General features: G+C 40.1%; 1 protein-coding gene across 1 annotated transcript in view; it reads left to right on the top strand.

The window, feature by feature from the left end:
- The window catches only part of TLL1 (tolloid like 1), a 120604-nt gene that overhangs the window by 21035 nt on the left and 72228 nt on the right, over positions 1-27341 (top strand). The window contains exons 7-8 of the mRNA XM_077144152.1: positions 3286-3410; positions 27125-27240. Of these exons, the coding sequence (XP_077000267.1) occupies positions 3286-3410; positions 27125-27240 (241 nt within the window). The remainder of the gene's footprint in view (positions 1-3285; positions 3411-27124; positions 27241-27341) is intronic.

Here is a 27341-nt window from a genome sequence, read left to right as displayed (position 1 = left end):
AAAAATAATTTTTGGTAAAATGTAGAGAACAATGTGCAAATCAACTCTTAATACGTGGACACATCTTAAAATTATGCCTTTGTCTAAGACCAAATGTTATTATTTAAAAAAAATAACTGTTAACTGTATTTTAAAAGTTATTTTCTCTTAAAGTTATTATAAACAATATATTTCTTAATTCAAGTTTAGTATCTATGAAAACACTTAAAATTTCTGGAATTAGAATTTAAGTTTGATAGAGATACACCGAAAACTTGACCTGAAATTAATTATAAAGAGTGACAAAGTGTTATCTTTAGGTCCACGCTTGGAATTCAGATTTCCCCGGGAACACACGACAGACAGGGATGTGGGCAGTTCAGCCAAAGAGTCTCTATTATGCTGCTGAACTAAATCGTTCAAAACTAACCTGAAATTTGAACTTTGAAACCGAAATGGTGCCTGAGGGGATCGAAAAGAGATTTATTCTTTACATTTGCGACAGGCGCTGGGTCGATACCATGGCTGGCGATGCACAGCTCCCTTACTCTGCCTCTCCAGCACGTGGGGCCTCTTTCCCAGAACGACTCCGCCCCACTGCAGGCAGTTCCCTGTTCCATGGTGTGAGTCAGTCCCCTGGGCCTGGTGTCCTAATTTTATCTTTCATATCACCCAGTTCATTTTTCCTTGTATCCCTAAAGCACAAGTGACCATATCTTGGTGTTAGAAGTGGCCTGATTGATTCCACTCACAAGATGATGTTTATGAACTTGTACCCGTACCTAAAAGACTGCATTTAGGAGGTGAAACGCCTGGCAGAGCCCTTGGCCTCTCCTCCCAGGGCATTTGAAGTTTATAGTTTCTCCTATTCTGAACTCCCAGAGTCCATAAACCTTCCACCTACTTTCAGAAACTAGTTTGTCCCTTGTGGGAAGAATAGTGCTGGACCCTATGGGGCCATTTTTTGCATGGATATTTTGTAATGTGGACGTTTGAAAACTGGGGACTGCCCATTTTTTCATTGATGAGAGAGCTTTAAACATTTATCATGTTTCTTAAAAAGCACAGTTAATTTGCTAGGCCCCGGTTTGCTCTGCCCCCAGCTATGGACGGCAGCTCCCTGAGAGCCCGGGAGACCTGCCCAGCCCAAAGCCAGGGGGTGGGTGGCCAGGAATAGGAACTTTCTGGTCACTCGGAAAGCACAGAGGACGTGGTGACTGATGTCCTTTGGGCTGGAAGGGAGGGTATCACAGCAAACAGAATGAGCCAGATTTCTATTGTGTGGAGTGGATATGTCCACTATAAGATGTCCTTGACGTTTTAAAACTGAATTTCTTTTGAAAGCTTGGAAAAAATGAAGCTTTTCAAAGATTTGTTTTCAGAGGTAGAAATAGAGAATTTCTTCCTTGGTACTATAGTAATGCGTTACTGTGACACTTCATTATTTGGATTTCCCCACGAAAAGGATCTGTTGATTCTGCTGCAAAGTAGAGGGATGGCTTTCCTTCATGCTACCTTATGGCGAAACTTCGTCCATTTTCATGGCCCAGCTGCAATCGCATCTTATTAAGTATGTGCAAGCTCACACTTGGGGAGTGAATCCTGGGAGTAGCTTGTCCCCGCTTCCCACCTTTATTTCTGGCGGAATACACACAGAGTTCTGTAGACGCTGAGCTGTCATTCAAAGTGGCCCAGTCCCTCCATGCGAGGTACCCAGGTCAGAGCTAAAGGCCAGTTCCGGCTCCCTTATCTAGAAGTCCTGGAGGTCAGTTATAAGTGACTCGTAGGTCGTGACCTCTCGGTGCACCGTCTTCCAAGGGCCTGGACTGCTCCAGTTGGGCACTGGATTCTCTGGCAGCTGCTCAGACACGTCGGAGCCCTTCTGCCTGTAGCCACTGGGTGTCTTCTTCTCTCTGCTGAGAAGTCTTTCCTCTCGCCCGTGTCACTCTGCCCTTCATTTCCTTCTGTGTGGCCAAGATGTCCACCTCGACGTGAGATGTTCTTTGATCTCCCTGTGTCAAAGCTGCCCCTTCACCCCACATCAGTGTCCACCTTCTCACCATTATTTTTCTGCCCACAGCCCATCGCCCTCTGAGTCATCAGCCTTCTGGTCAGTTCTTTCTCTGCCGGCTAGCATTTGTGAATCAGAAGGGCAGGGGTTTCTGCTTATTTTATATTTTATTTACTGCTTTAAATCCAGACCTAGAACAGTGCTGAGTAAAATCCCCTCAGGAAGGATAGATAGAACTGAGAATGCTGTTCTTTATCCTGAAGTTTAAATACAGTGTATTCATTTGTAACTTTGAGGACAAGTATTCCATCTTCCATCTCAATTTAAGGGATTTTTAAAAAAGTATATTTCTCTATTTAAAAATACTGTTAAAATAAAACCTACTTTTGAGGCATTTTTTGAAAACCTACTTGCACCCCCACCCCATCGTATGCGTCACCAGCAATATTTTCTTAGTCCATTTATCTTTCAGGTTCAGTCTTTCCTTTAGGGCCATAAATGTTTGATGTGTGTGTATAAATTTACATATATTGCAAAATTGGGCTGCATCTAAAATTCAGGATTTTACATCATTCATTTGAAAAGTAATAATGAGTTTTCTTTCATAAACTTGGGATCAAACCTACTCAGTATCTGTAGCTTATCATTATTAGAGCATTGCTTGGGGTTTTTGTTTCTGTTTTTTTGTTTATTAATTTTACCATGTGTTTATTACACGTATAAAGCTATTCTGCTTTAAATCCTCTTGTGTAAATTTTGACACCCTTTGTTTTCCCTTGTGTTTTTACATGTGCCATATATGATACCTGAATTTCTAAGATATTTAGGTTTAATTAGCAGCTTAAATAAAAAAATTAACCATCGGTATATTTCATTTGACTTTACAACTTTAGTAACTTCAAATATATTTACTGTAGATTGTTCTTCAAAAGCAGATCTCTATGAGGAATAATTGTTTCACAACTTTGTAAAAACCAATGGGTTCTTAAGTCTTCCTGGGAGATCAAAGAAAAGACATTTTTAAAAATTTTTTAAAGATTTTAAAAAATCTTTTAGTTAATATTTCTAAGGAAAGTGTGGTTGGCATTATTGAGTTTATTCTAAACACACATTTAAGATGTGCATTGTTTTCTGCTTTGATGGAAGTGTTTTGAAAGCCTAACAGTGCTAAAAGCTCCACACTGATGTATTTCCCCTTTCGTTAACTGGAGTTTGAAACCATCACCTAGTATTTGTGAGGATGAGATGAGACTTAGCTTGGTGGCTTATATGTGGCGTGCTTCTGGTCTTCTCAGGGGCGTCTTCCTGGACACCATCCTCCCCTCCCGGGACGACAGCGGCATTCGTCCAGCGATTGGTCAGCGGACCCGCTTAAGCAAAGGAGACATTGCCCAGGCCAGGAAGCTGTACAGATGCCCAGGTATCGTACCGTGCGCGCACGCGCGCTCTTCCAGGAGGCTGTGCAGATGCCCAGGTATCGTACCGTGCGCGCACGCGCGCTCTTCCAGGAAGCTGTACAGATGCCCAGGTATCGTACCGTGCGCGCACGCGCGCTCTTCCAGGAAGCTGTGCAGATGCTCAGGTATCGTACCGTGCGCGCACGCGCGCTCTTCCAGGAAGCTGTACAGATGCCCAGGTATCGTACCGTGCGCGCACACGCGCTCTTCCAGGCGGATGAGCCACAGTTCACACCGCGGTCTCTGTCCTTGGGGCCAGTGGCATCCGGTTCAAAGTCACTAATGTAAAATGTGCTAAGAGAACCCTGGAATACCAATTGCTGTAAATAAAAAACCCCACATCACTAGAAATCAAATGTCAAGCACAGGGATGTTATGCTTTCTTTCTTTAGTTTAATTAACTTAAAAAAAGAGCAAAACAGCATAGTTGTGTGAAGATGATTATTAATTAGTTGTATGATTTCATAGTCAAAATGTTGAGTTTCCATGCCAACATAAAAATAGTATCCGTAATTAACTTCCGGAAATTTATCCTAGATGATCCTTTCTTGCATGTACCATCATGAATTGTATATAAATTGAAAATCCAATCAGTAGGAATTTATAAATAATCAGAAAAAGTGAGTTTTTCCAACTACATTCATGTTTAATGCTCCATTTTATTTTTCACTACTGAATAATGTTGTGGGGGAAAGAAAACAAAGGATTGACATAAGGTCTCAGTAAGAATGGTCCAATGGCTCCTGCATGGTTCAAGAGAAAATGGTTTCTGAGTTCCAAATAGGAAATGGCTGTGGAGTCTAGCTCCCTTCCCCAATCCCTATGTTCACACGGCTTTGAAATGTCCTACATCAGAGACACCTTAACTTTGCTTAAAGCAGCTTTTCCAAAATTATTTGTCTAAGGAAACCTTCATCAGCATTAACTTTGGGAAATATTGTTCTAGAGGTTTTTTTGACTGGTATCCTAATAATTTTTGCAGAAAATCAGAGACATGGTAAGTATATTAATCACTGAAATTTTATGTAGATAATTATGTTCAAAACTCATTTATATATGTTAAATTATCAGACAGCGCAGTAATAGGTTTACTCTGTTTCTGATGTGAGTCCAGGAAAGTTCCCTTTAGGGTACAGGAGAGCACTAGTTAATTCATTCCATTCACAAAATGTATACAGAATAAAATTTAGAGAGAATAATACACTTTATGGGATAATATCAGAAATATGGTGAAAGCAAGGAAAAAGGATTTAGTCACCTAATCACAGGAAATATCCAAGAAGTTCAACAACTCGGTCTCAGTCATAGCATCTAATTCATGGATTCAGCCTGGTAGATTCTGCTGGCATTTCGGCATAGAAAGGGACTTTCTCTTCTTTAAGGTCAAATGTGCTAAGGAAGAATGGTAAGAAATGATATTTTCTTCCAAATAAAATTGGAAGAAAGGCTTCTTTTTATTATGAAATGTAACTTATATACAAAAAAGCAATAAGCTTCCAACTGCATTTTAACAAGTAGTTATAGAACAGATTTTAAAGTTTGGTAGAGACTACAGTTCCATGATTTTTCATTTTTTCTTCTAGCTACTCCAAGACACTGGAGACAGAAATATCAATATGATTCAGCAGTCATACTCGTTTGATAAACCTGACCTTCTCTGTATAACTGTAGCATCACCTTTGACCTTTCGCCCACTCTTTAGGGGTGTTTGTGCTTTTCCTATTCTAACATTTTCACGTTGGAAGGGGCTGTCGATAATGTGGGACAGGAGGATGGAACTGGTTGATGTTCTTGAGAGTCTGGGCCCTCTGCATTTCAGGACATATCTGATCCGGGGAGTCATCTGCAGTTTGTAGGTTTTGGAGAGTTACCCGAGTATATGAAACTTTGTAGAATCTTATTTAATGCCCTAGGTATTCTTTAGGATTGGCAGGAATGGTTTTAGTTGGGGTTTGGGAAGTTATGATAGGTAGCATGTCTAACTGAAGCATGCATGAGTGACCTCCAGAGTAGCCTCTCAATTCTATTCGAACTCTCTCAGCCACTGGTACTTTATTAGTTACACTTCTTTCCCCCTTTTGGTCAGGGTGGCATTGTTGAGCCCATGGTGCCACGGCCAGGCTCATCCCTGGAATCATCTCCCATACCTCCAGGGAGACTTTCACCCCTGGATGTCATGTCCCACGTAGGGGAGAGGGCAATGATTTCACTTGCCAAGTTGGGCTTAGGGAGAGTGAGGCCACATCTGAGCAACAACAGAGGTCCTCTGGTGGTGACTCTTAGGCATGTCTACAGGTAGGCTGAGCTTCTCCACTACCTACATAAGCTTCACGAGAGCGTGCCTCAAGATCAAGGGCTTGGCCTATTGATTTGGGTGTCCCTAATGTTTGACACAGTATCAGGGGTTTCCCTGGTGGTAAAGATTAATAGTTCCATAATTTTTCTCCCATCCCTTAAGGGACTTTACCGGTACTTTTTGTTCATAAGCCTGATATTCTCTGGGGCACATTAGGCATTATATTAAGCTATAAAAGATTAAAGTCTCTCATTCTTATTCTGGGCTCCCTGTGTTTGAATTGTTTAAAGATCTATCCAGACAAGTTGAGTTAGACTATGTGCTACAGAAAACCTAGGTTCTGGACATAATAAGGTGTTCTTCCTTTGGTCTCAAAGAGTATGTGAAGTTCTAAAACACAGCCAGTGTCTTCCTTACCCCTGTATCCTGAATTACCTTAATCCTGACCTGATTGGCTTCATTTTATCTCTAAATACCAGGCAGCCCCACATAATCCAGAAATAATGGTTACTGCTCTGACTGAATGTGACTGCTAGAAGAGCTTACAATCTAGGCAGTTTTCTTATAAGTATTTTCTAAATGAGATCACCCAATATTTGCTCTTCTGACTTATTTGGCGTCATCAAATGTCCTACAGTTTCATTCACATCTTTGTATGCCTCCCAACTTTGTTCTTTTTTTGTAGCAGTGCCATGTTCAATAATATGCTTACCACCATTTGCCAATGTCTTTCTCAGTCAGTGCATCCTTCAGCCACCTCTATCTAAAGGGCCTCATGTATAATGTCCAAAGTCGACATTCCATCAACACTCTCAGTTTTTGGTAATTTCATTGTTCCCAAGAGAATGAAAGCCAGTAAACAAACACTTACCAAATAGGAGTGAGCCCACCCCGCTCTTGTTCCTTCCCCTTTATGTACCCCTGGTGTTGATGTGGTACTGTTGATGTTTTCCTGTTAAACATAGCCTATAGCATGCAATATCATTTCCCCCCTCTACTTAGAAATTATACATTCTTTGTACAAGATTCATACCTTTGTGGTAGTTCATGCAAAAATTTATATATATTTGTAGTGTTAATCAGTGGGACACATGAGTCTACACAAGCCCTTTCAATCTTCTTCACCTTCAATATGGTAATATTACTTATAGACCCACTAGAGAACAACCTTCACTTCTATCTATTCCCTTACATTGGAGTTCAACCTCAGTAGCTACTATTCACCCATCTCTAGCTTCTATGTATCTCTAAGTCCCCTATATTCTGTATTACAGACCTCCGATTTTACCTTTATCCTGGTCATAAAAGTGGAATCATACAGTATCTATCCTTTTGTGTCTGGCTATTTTCACTCAGCATTATGTCCTCAAGGCTCATCCATCTTGTCATGTGCTTCAGGATATCATTTTGTCTTACTGCTGCATAATATTCTATCATATGTATACACCACATTTTGTTAATCCACTTGTCTTTTGATAGGCATTTGTATTGTTTCCACTTTTTGATTATGAATAATGCTGCTATGAATATCGGTGTACAAATGTCTGTGTGTTTGCTTTCAGCTATTCTGGGAATATACCAAGCAGTGGTATTGCCAGGTCATAGGGCAACTTGATATTTAGTTTCCTAAGGAACCGCCAAACAGTCTTCCATAGTGGCTGCACCATTACACATTCCCAACAGCAGTGCATAAGTTTCCCAATTTCTCCACATCCTCTCTAACATTTGTAGTTTCTTGTTTGTTTAATAGCAGCCATTCTTATAGGTGTGAGGTGGTATCTCATTGTAGTCTTGATCTGCATTTCCCTTATAGCCAATGAAAATGAGCATCTCTTCATGTGCTTTTGAGCCATATGTATTTGCTTTTCAGACAAATGCCTATTCATATCTTTAGCCCATTTTATAATAGGGTTGTTTGTTCTTTTGTTGTTGAATTGCATGATTTCTTTCTGTATATAGGATATCAAAATTTTATCTGTGTGATTTCCAAATATTTTCTCCCATTGGGTTGACTGCATCTTCACCTTTTGGACAAAATGGCACAAATCCTTTTGAGGCACAAAAGCATTTGATTTTGAGGAGTTCCTATATATCTATTTTTTCCTTTTGTTGCTTGTGCTTTGAATATAAAGTTTAGGAAGCTACCTCCTATTACTTGGTCTTGAAGATGTTTCCCTGTATTTTCTTCTTGAAGCTTTATGGTATGGGTTCTTATGTTTAGGTGTTTGATCCAATTTGAGATAATTTTTGTAGAGGACATAAGATAAGGGTCCTCTTTCATTCTTCTGATATTGATACTCAGTTCTCCAATGCCCATCTATTGAAAAGACTATTTTCTCCCAGTGCAATTGATTTGGGGGCCTGTTGAATATCAATTTACTACAGATTTAATGTTCTATTTCTGCACTCTGAATTCTATTCCATTTGTCAATGCTTCTATCCTTGTGTCAGTACCATGCTGTTTTGACCACTGTGGCTTTATAGTAATTTTGAAAATCAGGGGGAGTTAATCCTCCCAATTCATTCTTTTTTAGGATGCTTTTAGCTATTCGGTATCTCTTTCCCTTCCAGATGAATTTGGTAACTTTGAAGCTTTTCCAAGTCTTCAAAATAGGTTGATGGAATTTTAATTGGTACCTTGTTGAATCTGTAGATCAATTTGTGTAGAATTGATATCTAAACTACATTTAACCTTCCTATCCATGAACAGGGAATGTCTTTCCACCCATTTAGATCTTTCATTTCTTTTAACAGTTTTATGTAGTTCTCTGTGTACAAGTTCTTTAGACTCATAGTTAAATTCATTCCTAGATACTAGATTCTTTTAGTTGCTATTTTGAATGGAATTTTTCTTTAATTAACTCCTTGGTTAAGTCGTTGCTTGTGTATAGAAACATTACTGATTTTTGCAGATTAATTTTATAATCTGCCACCTCAGTGAAATGCTTATTAGCTCAAGTGACTTTGTTGTAGATGTCTCAGGATTTTCCAAGTATAGTATCATGTCATCTGCAAATAATGAAAGTTTTACTTATTACTTTCCAATTTAGATGCCTTTTATTTCTCTTTCTTGCCTGATTGCTCTAGCTAGAACATCTGGCACAATGTTGAATAATAGTGGTGACAGAGGGCATCCTTTTCTAGTTTCTGATCTTAGGGGGAAAGCTTTCAGCCTCTCACCATTGAATATGATGCTGGCTATGGGTTTTCATATATGCCTTTTATCATGTTGGGGAAGTTACCTTTGATTCCTGCCTTTTGAAGTGTTTTTATCAGAAAAAGATGTTGAATTTTGTTGAATACTTTTTCAGCATCAATTGAGATGATCATATGGTTTTTCTCTTTTGATGTTTTAATGCGCTGGCACTACATTAACTGATTTTCTTGTGTTGAACCATCCTTGCATTCCTGGTATGAACCACACTTGGTGGTGGTGTATAATTCTTTTAATGTGCTGTTGGATTCAATTTGCTAATATTTTGTTGAGACTTTTTGCATCTATGTTCATTAGGGAGTTTGGTCTATTGTTTTCCTTTCTTGTAACCTCTTTACCTAGTTTTGGTATTAAAGTGATGTTAGCTCCATAAAATGAGTTAGGTAGATTTCCTTTTTCCTCAAATTTTTGGAAGAGTTTGAGCAGGATTGGCATTAGTTCTTTTTGGAATATTTAATATAATTCCCTTGTGAAGCCATCTGGCCCTGGGCTTTCCTTTCTGGGAAGATTTTTATGACTTTTTGGATATCTTTACTTGTGATTGTTTTGTGGAGATTTGTTTATTTTTAGTCAGCGTAGCTTGTTTTTGTGTTTCCAGAAATTCATCTATTTCATCTAAGTTGTCTAGTTTCTTTGCATATAATTGTTCATAGTATCCTCTTATGATTCTTTAAAATTTCTTCAGATTCTGTGGTAATGACCCCTCTCTCATTTCTGATTCTGTTTGTTTGCATTTTTCTTTTTTCCTTAGTCAGCCTTGCTTGTGGCCCATTGATTTTATTAATTTTCTCAAATAACCAACTTTTGGTCTTATTGATTCTTTCTATTGTGCTCCCATTCATTTAACTCTGCTTTAATCTGTTATTTCTCTTCTTCTGTTTGCTTTTGGTTAGTTTGCTATTCTTTCTCATGCCCCTCCAAGTAAGCAGTTAAGTCCTCAATTATTGCCCTTTCTTCTTTATTAATATAGACATTTATGGCAATAAATTTCCATCTCAGCACAGCCTTTGATGCACTGAAAGCTTCTGATATGTTGTATTCTCATTTTCATTCATCTCCAGACAGCTCCTAGCAATTTCTTCTTTGACTCACTCATTGTTTAAGAGTGTGTTATTTATTTACCATATATTTGTGAAAGTTCTTGTTCTTTGGTGGTTATTGAGATCCATCTTTTCCATTGTGATCAGAGAAAGTGCTTTGAAAAATTTCAGTGTTTTTCAATTTATAAAGACCTGTTCTTTGCCCCAGAATATGATCTATCCTGGAAAATGTTCCATGAGCACGAGAGAAAAATGTATGTCCTGGTGTTTTGAGGTGTAATGACCGGTGTATGTCTGTTAGGTCTAATTCACTTATCAAACTGTTTAAGTTCTCTATTTCTTTGTTGATCCTCTGTCTGGTTTGTCTATCTACAGAGGAGAGTGGTATATTGAAATCTTCTATGTTATTGTTGAAATGTCTGTTGTTTCTTTCAGTTTTGCCAATGTCTGTCTCATGTACTTTCAATCTCTTTAACTGGGGAGCATGAAGATTTATGTGTGTTATTTTTTCTTGGTTAATTGCTCCTTTTACTAGAATATAGAGACCTTCTTTGTATCTTATGATGTCTTTGCATTTAAAGTCTATTTTTCTGATATTAGTATAGTTACTTCTGCTTTCTTTTGGTTACAAGTTGCGTGAAACATCTTTTTCCATCTTTTCACTTTCAATCTATTTGTATCCTTGTGTTTAAGATGAGTCTCTTGTATGAAACATGTAGCTGGATTACTTTTCTTAATCCATTCTCTTAATGTGTATCTTTTTATTGGTAGGTTTAGTCCATTAACTTTTAAAGTTATTACTTTAAAGGCATTTCTTGAATCCACCATCTTATCCTTTGGATTTTATTTGTCAGGTCTATATGTACTTTTCCCTCCTTCTTTTTTTATCCTTTTGGCTACTGTTATTGACACTCTTTAATTCTGTGCCATCTTCCAAACCCCCCCCCCCCATTCCTGTCTTCTTTTCAGTGAGGAGAACTCCCTTTAATATTACTTGTAGAGCTGGTCTCTTATTGACATATTCTCTCAGCCTTTGTCTGTGAAAATTTAAACTCTCCCTCACTTTTGAAGGACAGTTTGGCCAGGTACAGAATTCTTGGCTGGAAGTCTGTCTTTCAGGATCCTAAATATATCATACCATTGCCTTCTTGCCTCCGTATTGCTGCTTGAGTAGTCTGGTGTGTTTTCCCTCGTATGTAGTAGATTGTTTTTCTCTTGCTGCTTTCAGGATTTTCTGCTTCTCTTTGACATTTGACAAATTGATTAATATGTCTTGGGGGAGGCTTATTTGGATTTATTATATTTGTAACTTATTGGACTTCTCTGACTTGCATATTTATGTCCTTTAAAGGGGTTGGGAAGTTTTCTCCCATTATATCCTCCACTTCTTTTCCTAGCCCTTTACTCTTCTCTTCTACTTCTGGGATGCCAGTGATTCTTATATTTTTGCACTTTGCTTTGTACAACATGTCCCTGATATCCAATTCAAAGTTTTCCATCTTTTTGTCATTTGCTCTTTTATGTGTTCAAAATCTGTTGTTCTGTCCTCTAGTTTGCTTATTCTTTCTTCTACCTCTTCAATTCTGCTTTGTGTGTCTCTCAAATATTTTTTATTTGGACTACAGCATCTTTAAGCTCTAGGATATCTGCTATTTTTCTATTTATTCTTTCAAATTCCTCTTTATGCTCTTCTAGTGTTTACTTGATCTCCTTTATGTCATTAGCCCTCCCACTGATTTTATTTAATAAAGTTAAATGAACCTCTTTGATTAGTTGTTCCAAAGTCTGTGCATTTGAGAGACAGCATGTGACAAAGAGAACAGATGATAGAAACTTCAGAATTTGCTGAATGAATTTGGCTTGTCAGAATTTTGGAAGGTGTCCAGAAAGAGATAGAGAAATAATTACCAGTGAAGTGGAGGGAATTCAGGTGAGATCCTTGTCCTCAAATGCATGTGAGAAAGTCATTTCAAATCCCAGGGCTCAGTTCACAGCATTGCTAATGCTGAAGATGAGCACTGAACTTCATCCTTTGAGTGTGCAAGATTGAAGTCATCTGTAACCATGGTGCGAAGTGTGAAGTGGGCTGGAACTCCGGATTAGAGTATGAGAAAAATGAGGCAGTAAGAAATGACAGCGTTTCTGAGGATTTTTGCTATTGTGGGAAGGAGGGAAATGGCTCAAACTCTGTGGAGCGCAGTGGGTCCTGAGAATGTTTTTATATGAGGATGGAGCCGTCCAGGGCAGACACTGGCTGCAGAAGACAGGAGCCAGAGTCCCTGAGTAGGGATTGGTGGGTCAGTAAGAAGGTTATTTTTTATTTTATTTGTTTATTTTTTTTTTATGCATGGGCAGGCACCGAGACTTGAACCTGGGTCTCTGGCATGGCAGGCAAGAAGTCTGCCACTGGGCCACCGTCACACTGCCCAGAAGGTTATTTTTATAAGGCTTGAGCAATTGTGTGATATCAGAAACTAGATATGAATCGTGAAAGTTAAATAAAGTTTGAGCAATTTAATCTCACTTTATGTAAACAAAGGTCCTTGGCTGCCTTGAAGATTGTGCCGGAGAATTTGTGTGTCATTGTCAGTACAGAAGTGTGCCTGCATTTCTGACATGCTCTAGAAAGCAAGTCCCTGCGGTACTGCTTATGACTTCATGCAGTAAGGGGCAGTGGAAGATGTAACAATGTATTTTTGGGGGGGATTTTTAACATTTTATATTGTATAATACAACATATATACAAAGCAAAGGAAGAATAAAGCAATCGTTTTCAAAGCACTCTTCAACAAGTGTTTATAGGACAGACCCCAGACTTTGTCATGGGCTATCATATGATCCTCTCCTATTTTTCCTTCCAGCTGATCCAGAATATAGGAGGCTGGAGGGCTTAAATATTTTTTTATCATTACAATCGGCTTCTTCCCTTTTTTAGTGAAAAATAACATATATACAAAAAAGCTGTACGTTTCAAAGCACAGCACCACACTTAGTTGTAGAACATATTTCAGCGTTTGACATGGGTTACAATTTCACAATTTTAGGTTTTAATTCCAGCTGCTCTAAAATACTGGAGACTAAAAGAGATATCAAGTTAATAATTCAGCATTCATACTCATAGGATTTGTTAAATCCTACCATCTCTGTATAGCTGCACCATCACCTTTCATCTTTCCATCCCTCTCTTTAGGGGTGTTTGAGTTATGCCAATTCTAAGTTTTTCATACTGGAAAGGTCTGTCGCTAATATAAGGTAGGAAGATGGAACTATCTGATGTTCTGGAGAGACTGGGCTAGGTTTCAGGACTTATCTGGACCAGGGACCCATCTGGAGGTTGTAGGTTTCTAGAAAGTTACTCTAGTGGCTGGAACCCTTGTGGAATCTAATATATTGCCTTAGGTGTTTTTTAGGATTGGCTGGAATGTTCCTGGTTGGGGGTTCGCAGGTTATGATAGGTAGCAAGGTCTACATGAAGCCTGCATAAGAGCAACCTCTAGGGTATCGTCTCGACTCTATCTGAACTCTTTCTGCCACAGATACTTTATTAATTATACTTAGTTTACTCCTTTTGGTCAGGATGTAATTGTTGATCCCACGGTGCCAGGTCTGAATTCATCCCTGGGAGTCCTCTCCCACATCGCCAGGGAGACTTTCACTCCTGGATGTCATGTCCCACATAGTGGGGAGGGCAATGATTTCACTTGCAGAACTGGGCTTAGAGAGACTGGGGCCACATCTGAGCAACAACAGAGGTCCTCCAGAAGTAACTCTTAGGTATGCCTATAGGTAGCCTAAGCTTCTCTGCTACCTACATAAGCTTCACAAGAGTAAGCCTCATGATCAATGACATGACCTATTGATTTGGGGGTCCCTAAAGTTTGACACAGTATCACGGGATTCCGTAATGGTAAGGTTTAATAGTTCGATATTCTTTCTCCCCTCCCTCAGGGGACTTTGCTAATACTTTTTGATTTGCTTAATATACTCTAGGATGAATCCAGGCATTACAAAAATCTATACAAGATCAAAGGACCTCTTTCTTATTCTGCGCTTCCTGTGTTTCAGTTGTTCAAATGAGCTATACAAATAGGTGGAATTAAATTGTGCACTACAGAAAACTTCAGTTCCAGACCAAATAAACCTTTCTTCCAATGGTCTCAAAGAGTATGTGTGGTTTTAAAATATAGACACTGTCTTCTTACTCCTATGTTCTGAATTACTTTAACCCCAACCTGTTCAGCTTTGTTCTTATCTTTAAATATCAGGTTGTATATATAAAACAGCCTCTCAAAATCCAGAAAGTTCACCACTCTGGACTTAACACATCTGCTCTAAAAGCTTACAGTCTAGGCCATTGTTTTCTTATAAGCATCTTCTGAAGGTCACCATTCTTGTTCTTTTGTTTCTGGCTTATTTTGTCTCACCAAATGTCCCGCGTGTTCATTCACATCGTTGCATGCCTCATGAATTTTTTCCTTTTGTTTTAGCAGCACGACCTTCTTTCATAAGTGCACCCCAACGTTCGCCATTCTACTTCTCCATCAGTGCATCCTTCCATCACCTGCATTCATTGGGCTGCATGTAGAGGGTCCAAAGTCCACAGTTCATCAACACTCTCAATTTTAGATAAGTTCATTGTTCCCAAGAGACAGAAAACCAATAAACACACCCTCACCAAATAGAAATTCTAAACCTCCTCTTAACTCTTGTCCTTCCCCCATTATTTACCTCTGCTGTTGCTGTGGTAGTGCTGATGGTCTCCTTATGAACATAGCTCATAGCATGCAATAGTAGTTTTCCCCTGTACCCTGGACTTAAACACTGTTTGTACAAGAACCATATCTTTGAAGTAATTCTTGCCAGAAATTATTCATATTTCTAATGTTACTCGGTGGAACATGTAGGTCTATACAATGCCTTTCAATCTTGTTCATCTTCAATGTGGTAATATTAATTCTAGACGCAATACTGAACCACCTTTACTCCTATCTATATCCTTACATTGCAGTTCAACATCATTAGCTAATGGTTCACTCAATTCTAGCTTCTATGTGTCTCTAAGTCCCCTATATTCTGTATTATAAGCCTCTGATTATACCTTTATGATGGTCATAAAAGTGGAATCATACAGCATCTGTCCTTTTGTGTCTGGCTTATTTCACTCAGCATATGTCCTCAAGGTTCATCCATCTTGTCATGTTCTTCAGGAAGTCATTTTGTCTTACTGCTGCATAATATTCCATTGTATGTATATACCACATTTGTTGATCCACTCATATGTTGATGGGCATTTTGTTTGTTTGCATTTTCTGGCGATTGTGAATAATGCTGCTATGAACATTGGTGTGCAAATGTCTATTTGTGTCATTGCTTTCAGCACTTCCAGGTATATACCAAGTAGTGCTGTTGCTGTGTTCTAGGGCAACTCGATATTTAGTTTCCAAAAGAACCAGCAAACAGTCTTCCACAGTGGTTGCACCATTATACATTCCCACCAGCAGTGCATAAGTGTCCCAATTTCTCCACATCTTCTCCAACATTTATAGTTTCCTGTTTGTTTAATAGCAGCCATTCTTATAGGTGTGAGGTGGCATCTCATTGTAGTCTTGATCTGCATTTCCCTTATAGCCAATGAAAATGAGCATCTCTTCATGTGCTTTTGAGACATCCTTATTTGCTCTTCAGAAAAATGCCTATTCATATCTTTAGCCCATTTTATAATAGGATTGTTTGTTCTTTTTTGTTGAAATTGTGTGATTTCTTTGTATACACAGGAATCAAACCTTTGACTGATTTGTGATTTCCAAATATTTTCTCTCATTGAGTTGGCTGCCTCTTCACCTTTTTGACAAAGTCTTTTGAGGTGCAAAAGCAGTTGATTTTGAGGAGTTCCTACTTATCTATTTTTTCTTTTGTTGCTTGTGCTTTGGGTGTAAAGTTTAGGAAGCTACCTCCTATTACTAGGTCTTGAAGATGTTTCCCTACATTTTCTTCTAGAAGCTTTATGGTGCTAGTTCTTATATTTAGGTGTTTGATCCACTTTGAGTTAATTTTTGTGTAGGGTGTAAGGTAAGGATCCTCTTTCATTCTTTTGGCTATTGATATCCAGTTCTTCCATGCCCGATTATTGAAACATCTATTTTGGCCCAGTTCAGAGGATTTTGGGGCCTTATCAAAAATCAGTTGAGCATAGATTTGGTGGTCTATTTCTGTACTCTTGATTGTATTCTGGTGGTCAATGTTTCTATCTTCATGCCAGTACCATGCTGTTTTGACCACTGTGGCTTTATAATAGGTTTTAAAGTCAGGGACTGTTAATCCTCCCACTTAATTCTTCTTTTTTAGGATGCTTTTCACTATTTGTGGTCTCTTTCCCTTCCAGATTAATTTGTTAGTTAGCTTTTCCAAATCTTTGAAGTAGTCTATTGGAATTTTGATTGGTACTGCATTGAATCGGTAGATCAATTTGAGGAGAATTGACATTTTAACTATATTTATCCTTTCTATCCATGAGCAGGGCATGTCTTTCCACTTATTTAGATCTCCTTTGATTTCTTTTAGCAATGTTACATAGTTTTCCATGAACAAGTCCTTTATGTCCCTTTATGTTCATTCCTAAGTACTTAATTCTTTTAATTGCTATTTTGAATGGAATTTTTCCTTAATTGACTCCTCAGCTAGGTTATTGCTTATCTTTAGAAATGTTACTGATTTTTGCACACTAATTTTATATCCTGCCACCTTGCTGAATTTGTTTATTATCTCAGTAACTTTGCTATAGATTTTTCAGGATCCTCCAAGTATAGTCTCATACCATCTGCATATAATGAGGGTTTTCCTTCTTCCTTTCCAATTTGAATGCCTTTTATTTCTTTCTCCTGCATGACTGCTGTAGCTAGAACTTCTAGCACAATGTTGAATAATAGTGGTGACAGTGAGCATCCTTGTCTTGCTCCTGATCTTAGGGGGAAAGCTTTCAGTCTCTCTCCATTGAGTACAATGCTGGCTATTGGTTTATCATATATTCCCTTTATCATATTGAGGTAGTTACCTTTGATTACTATCTTTAGGAGTGTTTTTATCAGAAAAAGATGCTGAATTTTGTCAAATGCTTTCTCAGCATCAATCGAGATGATCATGTCATTTTTCCCTTTTGATTTGTTAATGTACTGCATTACATTAATTGATTTTCTTGTGTCAAACTATCCTTGCATTCCTGGCATAAACCCCAATTGGTTAGTGTATAATTCTTATAATGCGCTGTTGGATTCAATCTGATAATATTTTACTGAGAATTTTTGCATCTATGTTCATTACAGAGATTGGCTTGTAATTTTCCTTTCTTATAGCATCTTTACCCGGTTTTGGTATTAAAATGATATTAGCTTCATAAAATGAGTTAGGTAGAATTCCTTTTTCCTCAATTTTTTGGAAAACTTTGAGCAGGATTGGTGTTACTTTTTTGGGGAATGTTTGATGAAATTCCCCAGTGAAACCATGTGGCCCTGGGCTTTTCTTTGTAGAAAGATTTTTGATGACTGCTTGAATCTCTTTACTAATGATTGGTTTGTTGAGATCTTCTATTTCTTCCTGAGTCAGTGTAACTTGTGTGTCTCCAGGAATTTGTCCATTTCATTGAAGTTTGTTGTCGTATAGTTGTTCATAGATTTATTTTATGATTTCTTTTATTTCTTTAGGGTCTGTGGTAATGCACCCTCCTCATTTCTGATTTTGTTTATTGCATCCTCTCTCTTTTTTTCTTTGTCATTCTTGCTAGTGCTCCATCAATTTAATTGATTTTCTCAAAGAACCAACTTTTGGTTTTATTTCTTCTTTCTACTGTTCTTTTGTTCTCCCATTCATTTATCTCTGCTTTAATCTTTGTTATTTCTTTTCTCCTATTTGCTTTGTGGTTAGTTTGTTGTTCTTTCTTGAGTTCATCTAGGTGTGCTGTTAAGTCCTTGATTTTTGCTATTTCTTGTTTTTTAATATAGGCCTTTAGGGCAATAAATTTCCCTCTCAGCACAGCTTTTGCCACATCCTATCAATTCTGATAAGTTGTATTCTCATTTTCATTCATCCCCAGATAGCTACTGGTTTCTCAAGTGATTTCTTCTTTGACCCACTGGTTGTTTAAGAGTGTGTTATTTAATCTCCATATATTTGTGAATTTTCTCGTTCTTTGATGGTTATTGAGACCCAGATTCATCCCGTTTTGATCAGAGAAAGTGCTTTGAATAATTTCAAAGTTTTAAAATTTATAAAGGCCTGTTTTGTGCCCCAGCATATGATGTATACTGGAGAATGTTCCATGAGCAATAGAGAAGAATGTATATTCTTGTTCTTTGGGGTGCAATGACCTATATATGTCAGATCTGATTCATTTATCAGCTATTTATCTTCTCTATTTCCTTATTCATCTTTTGTCTGGTTGTTCTATTTATAGAAGAGAGTGGTGTATTGATGTCTCCTACTATTTTTGCTGAAACATCTATTACTCCATTCAGTTTTGCCAATGTCTATCTCGTGTATTTTGGAGCTCCTTGATTGGGAGCATAAACATTTATGATTGATATATCTTCTTGGTGAATTGACCCTTTAATTAGAATAGTGTCCTTCTTTGTCTCTTATGATGCGCTTACATTTAAAGTCTATTTTGTCTGATATTTGTGTAACCACTCCTGCTTTCTTTTGGTTACAACTTGCATGGAAAATCTTTTTCTATCCTTTCATTTTCAATCTACTTGTATCCTTGTGTCTAATATTAGTTTCTTATAAACAACATATAGCTGGATTATATTTCTCAATCAATTCTGCCAGTCGTTATCTTTTGATTAGTAGGTTTAGTCCATTAACATTTAGTTATTGCTGAAAATGCATTTCTTGAATCCACTTTGTCTTTATTATTTTATTTGTCAGAGCTACATATTCTTTTCTCTCTTTTTCTTTGTATTCTTTAAATTGCCCTTAGTGGTACTGCTCAATTCTGTGCCCTCCTGTAAACCTCCCTCTCCTGTCTTTTTTTTTAGCCGACACAACTCCTTTTGGTATTTCTTGTAGGTCCAGTCTCTTGTTGACAAATTCTTTCAGGACTTCTTTGTCTGTGAAAACTTTAATCTCTCTCTCAATTTTGAAGGACACTTTGACCGGTACAGAATTCTTGGCTGGAAGTCTTTCTCTTTCAGAATCTTAAATACATCATACCTCTGCCTTCTTGCTTCCAGGGTGCTAGTTGAGTAGTCTAAATTCAGTCTTATTTGGTTTCCCTTGTATGTAGTAGAATGTTTATCTCTTGATGCTTTCAGGATTTTCTGCTTCTCTTCAGCAATTGGCATTCTGATTAGCATATGTCTTGGGAAAGGCCTATTTGGATTTCTCCTGTTTGGAATTCATTGGGCTTCTCTGACTTGTATATTTATATCCTTTATGAAGGTTTGGAAAGTTACCCCCCATTATATCCACAACTGTTCTTCTGTTTTAGTCTGCCAAAGCTTCCAGAATGCAACACACCAGAGATGGATTGGCTTTCAATAAAAGGGGATTTATTTATTAAAAGCATATAGTTCTTCAGAGGAAAGGCAGCTAGCTTTCAACTGAGGTTCTTTCTTGCGTGGGAAGGCGCAGGGCGATCTCTGCAGGCCTTCTCTCCAGGGCCCTGGGTTCCAACAACTTTCCTCAGGGTGACTTCTTTCTGCATCTCCACAGGCCTGGGCTGAGCTGCAAGTGCTGAGATGAGGTATGCTGAACTGCTTGGGTTGTGCTACATTGAGCTCTCTCATTTAAGCACCAGCCAGTTAAATCAAACATCATTCACTGCAGCAGGTACACCTCCTAGCTGACTGCAGATGTAAATCAGCAACAGATTAGGTTCATGTACCATTGACTCATGTCCACAGCAACAGAACTAGGCACCTTCACCTGGCCAAGTTGATTCCTAAACCTACTACCACATCTTCCTAGCCCTTTACTCCTCTCTTCTCCTTCTGGGACACAAATGATTCTTACATTTGCATGCTTTGTTTTGTCTATCATTTCTCTGAGTTCCCATTCAATATTCTCCATTTTTTTGGCCATTTGCTGAGTTTTGAGTCTGCAAAGTCAATTAGCCTGTTCTCTCTATCACTTATTCTTTCTTCTGTCTCCTCAAATCTGGTGTTCTGCCCCTAGTATATTCTTTATTTGGTCAACAGAGTCTTTAATCTCTATAATTTCTCCACTATGTATCTATTTATTCTTTCAAATTCTTCTTTGTGCTCTTCTACTGTCTTCTTGATCTCCTTTATGTCATTTGCTATCCCACTTATTTTATTGAGTAGAGTTGTATGCACATCTTTGATTAGTTGTTCCAGTGTCTGTGTCCCCTCTGGTGTTTTACTTTGGACATTAGGCAGGGCTGTATCTGTCTACATTGTGATATGTTAGTGATCTGCTGTCTTCATGGCATGGAAATATTGTGATTGATTTACTCTGGGAGTTGATTTCTTTCAGGAGTCTAAGGCCTTGTGTTTGCAGGATAGTTGTACAGCAGGGAGCAGGGCACAGGGTGGAGTCCTCAGTGCAGTGATTTGTTTCAGGGCAGATATGGGCGCAGGTTGGGGATGTTACACTGATGCTTGTGAATGTGGGTGCCCAGTCCCCAGGGAGGATGTAGCTGGGCCGGTACACTGGTCTGAGGGCTGTAACCCTGGTGTGTGCTGGTCTAAGGCCCGGGGCCCTCTGTGTGCTTGTGTAGAGCTGTGGCAGCAGGTCAATATTATGCCTTCATGGATTGGGGGCAGATGTGACCTGGCTGTGTAGGTCGGCACTTTCTCAGACCTGGGAAGTGAGGCTGAGGGCTGTGCGCATGTGGGGTTCGAGGACTGCGGTAACGTGCGGTTCCCAGAGCTGAGTGACGTGTTGGGGGCCTGTGCGCATGCGTGGGCCTGGGAGTGCGGTAAACGGCTGCGCTGAGCTCGGGGAGGGCGGGGTGAGGCTGTGGGACACTGTGGCGGGGGCGGGGGGGGGGTAGCCTAGGTATGGAGGTCGGTGCCCGCAGCTTTTATGTGCTGGCCTCAGCCTGCAGGGAACAGGGAGGGGGAGGCAGTGCTCGGGAGGGTGCAGGAGAGGTGGGCTGGGCTGCACTTGGGGTGGGGAGTGGGGCAGGGACGTGCACTGGGGGCTGGTGGGGTGGGGGCGCCGGGAGCGCGGGAAATGGGAGTGGGTGATGGGATTCAGGGGTGTAGGGTGTGGGGTGAGTCCCCGGTCGCTGGAGTGCACTGGTGAGGGTAGCGCCCCAGGAACGCGGCCTGGCTCATTTCTTAGTCCCGGGCTCCTGTCCGTGCCCTCCCGCGGGCTCCGCGCCTCCGACCCAGGCCCCGCTTTCTGCCCTCCAGTTCCTCGGCCTCTGCAGTCAGGGCTGCCACGTGTGGGGCAGAAACTCTCTCAGGGCAGTTGCACCTCCGAATCCTGCCCCTTCTCTAACTTTTCCGTGGACCAGGGCTGAGCTCAGGCTGCTCTAGTCGGTCGTCTTCCAGGAAGTTGTAAGGATGCATTTTTAAAAGAATACTTGTTAAGTTCTAGCTCCCAATGACTTTCTCCCAGTCTTGATCTTAAGGCCCACCCACCAGTTCACACCCTCTCCTTTTCTCTGTATCTTTCTCTCCTTCCTCACGCTGTGTGTGTCTGTCAGTCTGTCTTTCTCCCTCTCTCAAGTTGTTACCTTATGAACCATACAAATGATTACATGTTTAAGTTTCTTCATTTCCTTCCAGTGCAAAACGCCAACAGTCTTTCTGAATAAGGATGACAGGGGTATAAATAAATACACCCACTAAATGAAGTAAAAATATACTTGCCAAAGTTACCCTCATGCAATAGGTTTAACAGCATCTCCAAATATGCCAGTGGGGTAGTATTAACACTTCCTAACTGGGGCAGTGTGGTGTGGCGCAGTGGCAGAGTTCTCGCCTGCCATGCCAGAGACCTGGGTTCGATTCCTAGTGCCTGCCCTGGCAAAAAACAAAAACAAAAAAACTGCATAACTAAATATAAAAGTCTGCATAGGATGACTGAAAATCTCCTAGAAGGAGTTTAAGAGCGTGTAAAGTGAAATCTGGTGGTGTCTTGGTATTAAGATGGCCTGTTTCATTGGAGTTTGTATTACTGTTTTCTTTTGTTAGAAATTGCTCATTAGTAGAGCCAGAAGGATATATCTAGCTACTTTTTCCCTCCAATTTTAGTTCCTTCTCAGTTTATGCTCAAAGTTCTATTAGAGCTTCAATGCATAAATCTGTTCCATACAGTTTAATCTTGAAAGGAATAGTGACCTGATCCACACCTAGAGAGATCCAAGCTCGTGGCTGTTATGATCTATGATTAGTAAAGCCCCGAGTCCAATATGGTTAGTAACAAGCAGCACACAAACGCTGCGGCTCCTATTTAAAGAGAAATATAGAAAATGTGTTCTTACCTATCCAAAGATGAACAACATTAAAATGTATACAGTTTAAATTCCCTTCACATAAAATTACCTGTTAGTTTTAAAGGACTTCATGCTGATAAGTAATGTGTGATCCATTTATTTATCAAAATCGCAATTATTTACTGAACAGTCAATGTGCACTTATCATTAAAAAGCCCCATACATATACAAAGTTGTGTTTATATGAGGATAAGTTTCTTTCACTTCAGATGTTTACATTTCCATTTATGGGTCTTATTTTTAGAAGCAGGCAAGAAAAGTCAACTTAGGCATTTCAACGTAAAAGAAGAGAACATTTTCCAAGGCCTGGCACTGGAGTATGTAGGCCCCCCCATCCGTTACCAGACCACATGGCTTTAGAAGGGAAGGTAGACACGGCCGCCCGGCCGCTCGGTAGGATCAGTTTGTGGCCACAGCTGCCAAAAAACCAACCCGGTGTCATTCTGGTCATTTCTAGGCTTTCTCAGCAGTGAGACGTCTAAGAGGATGTGCCTTTCCTTTCATCCCTGGACTCCTGTAGGTCAGACCTGAGACGTCTAAGAGGACACGGGGTAACGTGCTGTCATTTCACCCCTGGACTCCTGTAGGTCAGACCTGAGACGTCTAAGAGGACACGGGGTAACGTGCTGTCATTTCACCCCTGGGTTCCTGTAGGGCAGACCTGAGATGTCTAAGAGGACACAGGGTAACGTGCATTTCACCCCTGGACTCCTGTAGGTCAGACCTGAGACGTCTAAGAGGACACGGGGTAACGTGCTGTCATGTCACCCCTGGACTCCTGTAGGTCAGACCTGAGACGTCTAAGAGGACACGGGGTAACGTGCTGTCATTTCACCCCTGGACTCCTGTAGGTCAGACCTGAGACGTCTAAGAGGACACGGGGTAACGTGCTGTCATGTCACCCCTGGGGTCCTGTGTACAGACAGGGAAGAAATGTCACTGAGGTTAGCGAATGGTCCGTTTACAGATTCCCTTCTTACCTTTATCTTCTTCTTGTCTACAATTAGCAGTTTGCTTAGAAGGAGTTCTCTGGAATATGAGTTGTTTTATATCCTCTTCCCTTCATGTCGTATTAATTTGTTCTCTGATTCTCTCACTTTAGGTCTTCTTTTTCTTGTCAATTCTCACTTTCTACATATTTTCTTGTCGACTGTGTTCTGATACTGGATTGCTATACTTTCCTATTTCTAAACTGCTTCATTTATCTCTTCTGTTATAGTCATTTATCTTTGTATTTTTTCTTAATTTTGTTGTTCATTAATCCCATGAATTTTCCTCTTACAACTGCTTCGTACTTAGTCCAACTATCGACCCTAATATTGTCCTAGTAGTCTTCCTTAATTTGATATGTCAAGTCACATAACAGAAGTAAAAGTGAAAGAGAAATATAAATTTGGTATCTAAAAGTAGAGGGGCTTCTGAGGGTCAGAATCTCCTTGTTATATGAAAAAGTATGTGCTTATTCACACATGGCCACGCATACCACATGCCTTCACAAACTTGAAAGTTTTCCTAATTTTGGCTTATGTACGATACACATGTAGACTGTAAATATCTGTGTATGGATATTTGTGTGAAGCTTTCAGAGATGGGAGGTGGGTTTCAATTTGCATTGGGTTTGATTAATAGAAACTTTAAATTGTTTTAAATGCTCGCTCTATTTAATTTATTTTTTACATTGATATACGGTTCTTGGTTTCTAAGTATTAATCTCTTTGTTTCTGGCATAAATCTGTAAGTTTGCATAAAAAATCCTTTTAATATTTAGTTTTATGTATGAAATTGTTAGCTAAAATATATTGTCTACCTGCCCAAAAAAGCATTCAGCCTTTTATTTTATTTTTTTCATTTGCTCGTGGATTATTTTCTCATCTGCTCGGCAGACATTCCCCATGCAGTGATGTTGTCACAAGCCATCCTGTAACCAAGTGAGGCTGGGGATGGGTTTTCTCCATTCCCCTCCGGCCGGTCCCAGCCCTGGGCCACTCTGTGATGTTCTCGACCTTTGACATGGGGTGAGGGTTACAGGCATGTTGATGGGGAAAGTATCAGTAGATGAAAGTTGAGCCAGTTGTAAATTTAACTGTGCTATGAAAAGGACCAAAACTTGTAATTATTCCTCACCAACACACAATCTAATTAATCACACTCAGTTTCCATCCTAGAAGAAGAGAGATAATCGTGGATTATCTAATTCAAAAGTGAGAGCATATCATAACATTTTAAGTACTGAATTATGTTTTTTCTACAGTAACTTTGATAATAACAGCGATGAAAATAGTTGGCCTCTTTATAGCTCTTTGTATGTTATGCTCCCAACCTCCCATATATGACCAAGGAAGTGGTTGTAATTCAAAGACACTTTCTCACCCTTAGGGCCACAAATTCTCCCACCTGTGGAATAAGTAGTTAAGGATTAAAAAGAAGATTCAGAGAGTCAGTAAAATAGCTTAGATAAAATTGTCTCACGGCGATGGTATCATCGGAACCCTATAAAACAACCTTCCTCTGTGTGTGGTAACGAGATCGCTGTTGTGCCTGGGGCGGGAGCTGACACACTTGTTTCTGTGGCACAGTTACCATGTGCAATGCCAGAACCGAGCTCCTGCCTCCTCATCCCACATGCCCTGCTGAGTCATATTTAAGTCGGTGATAGTGGTGCCACGTTTTCCTCGCTAGTTTCTCTTTAGGTCTTTGCATAATAAAGTCTGCTTTTCGTATCTGAGCACAAATAAACAAACAGGAATACTGCTAAGACATCTCTTGTGGTGAAGACAAGGTAGCCAGGGGCTAGCACATTTATTAAGGGAAATTCACAAATGATCATCACAGCTTAACCATAGGTATATGCCCTTATTGCATTAATAAGCAAAAAGCTGTATTATAGTTATTCAACTTTTAAATTATATGCTGTATCTGTCTTACGCCTTGCTTAGAGTCTTTTATCTTTTAAATCAGGACAGTATTATTTGTCTGTGTTCGTGGGTTAAATATGTTTGTTTAAATTCCACTTTAAGAAATCTACTGCAAGCATTATGTCTGCCTTGTGGAGCTTTTCATCATTACGGTGTTTATTTTCAAACTGCTGTGACTTAGTTTATTTTCACTAAAACGTGCTCAGCTCCCAAATGATTTCTTAGCATCTAAACCGAATCCTGTTTGGGAGCACATTGTTTGCTTTAGTGAAATCTTAACACATTTTCAATTTTCCCAGGCTTCTTGTAATATTGCATTTATCCAGTGCTCTAGATGATTCATAGAACAGGGCTGGGCTATATGTTTTGACCTTGAGCATTTTTGTCTGGTTCTAAAGTAGCTTGTGTCCGCCTCTTCATCAGAATAAACATTTCTCACACCTGCCTTAAATGTATTCTGTGCGCTATCATTATATTTGTGCTCCAAAGAACGATTTATGTTGAACAGGAGTGCCTTTACAGTTCTATTTTATATTTACAAGGTTATGCTACTTTTCATTTGACTCCAGATATGCAGAGCTGTTTGTAAGTTATTGAGAATTCGATGAGAAACTCTGCTGCTAGCTCTGTCTCCGCAGGATGGTGATGTGTGAGTTTTGGTTGTAATCTCCTTCAGAGAGCGCTGCCTTTGAGTTGTGGAGTGGAGATTAGTGAGGTGACTGGCTGCAACGAAGGGTCATCCTTGATTAAGGATGCAGAGAGCAGTTTAGTGCCATCTGGCCCCCGTGCCGTGTCCTGCGAGCCGTGTCCTCCGAGCCGTGGCAGAGGTTCTGCTCCAGCCTTGGCGGTGGCACAGCCTGGGCCTGTGTGGGGCTCGCCCTGGAAGTGAAGTCGTGTAGATTCTAAGCCTGTGCAGCTGATAATTTGCAATTTCAAAAACTGATAATTGTCTTCAAAAAGTTAGGCTTAGTAAGAAGAAAATATAATAATTTATTTTCCAGCAATTTCTACTTATGACCAACAGAAAAGAAATGGATATATGCACGTCTGTATCTTGTTAAAAAATAAGAATCGTCTGTGATATTTATCTTTGAGTTTACTTGTTTTGCTTATTTTGAAAAAACTTTTCAGTGTGTATGATACCTTTTTACTTCCTTAATTAACCTATTATTAACATTTCTTTTTAAACATTTATATAGCACCAGTTATTAAATCCTGTGCACCGCACACTCACTGTTAGTGACTGAATCCCCTGGCCCTGCAGCCACGTTGGCCAGGCCAGGGGGCGGGTGGGGGAAGGGGGCCCAAGGGGGTGGGGGGTGCGGACCTGGGTGGGGCGTGGGGACCCGGGTGGGGTGGGGGGTGCGGACCTGGGTGGGGCGTGGGGACCCGGGTGGGGTGGGGGGTGCCTGACCCTCACGTCGGCTCTCGGCTGCTGGAGGGCGGAGGGATGCTCCGTGAGGAACAGCCTGGTGAATACGACATCCCGCATCTCATAATCCCGACCGTGGGTAGCTCTAGGGTTGGCGTTAAGCACTGAAATTTTGGTGAAGAACAGGAGAAAAACTGACGGAGAAAAGAAAGGCCTTTTACAAAATGCAAATATATGTGCGTGCCCAAACCAAAACAACGCAGACTTTCTTACGACACCCACGACCTCCGTAAAAACTGAAGCCTGCGCTCCCTTTCTTTCGGGAATCTGTGGGTAGACGGTCCTTCTAACGTTAAAGATGTCTTCCGTTCTCCTTTCAGCCTGCGGAGAAACCCTGCAGGAGTCCAACGGCAGCCTGTCCTCGCCCGGGTTCCCCAACGGCTACCCCTCGTACACCCACTGCGTGTGGCGGGTGTCGGTGACCCCTGGAGAGAAGGTGCGGTACCGCGCTCGCCTGTGCCTCGGCGCCCCCGCGGCCCTGCGCTCCTGCAGCCCCGCGCCCCTGCAGCCCCGCGCCCCTGCAGCCCCGCACCCCTG

The sequence above is a fragment of the Tamandua tetradactyla genome, chromosome 26 (genome assembly GCF_023851605.1).
Source record: "Tamandua tetradactyla isolate mTamTet1 chromosome 26, mTamTet1.pri, whole genome shotgun sequence".
Lineage (NCBI taxonomy): Eukaryota > Metazoa > Chordata > Mammalia > Pilosa > Myrmecophagidae > Tamandua > Tamandua tetradactyla.
The sequence above is the reverse complement of the archived record's forward strand: the minus strand, read 5'-3'. Positions and strand labels throughout refer to the sequence as shown.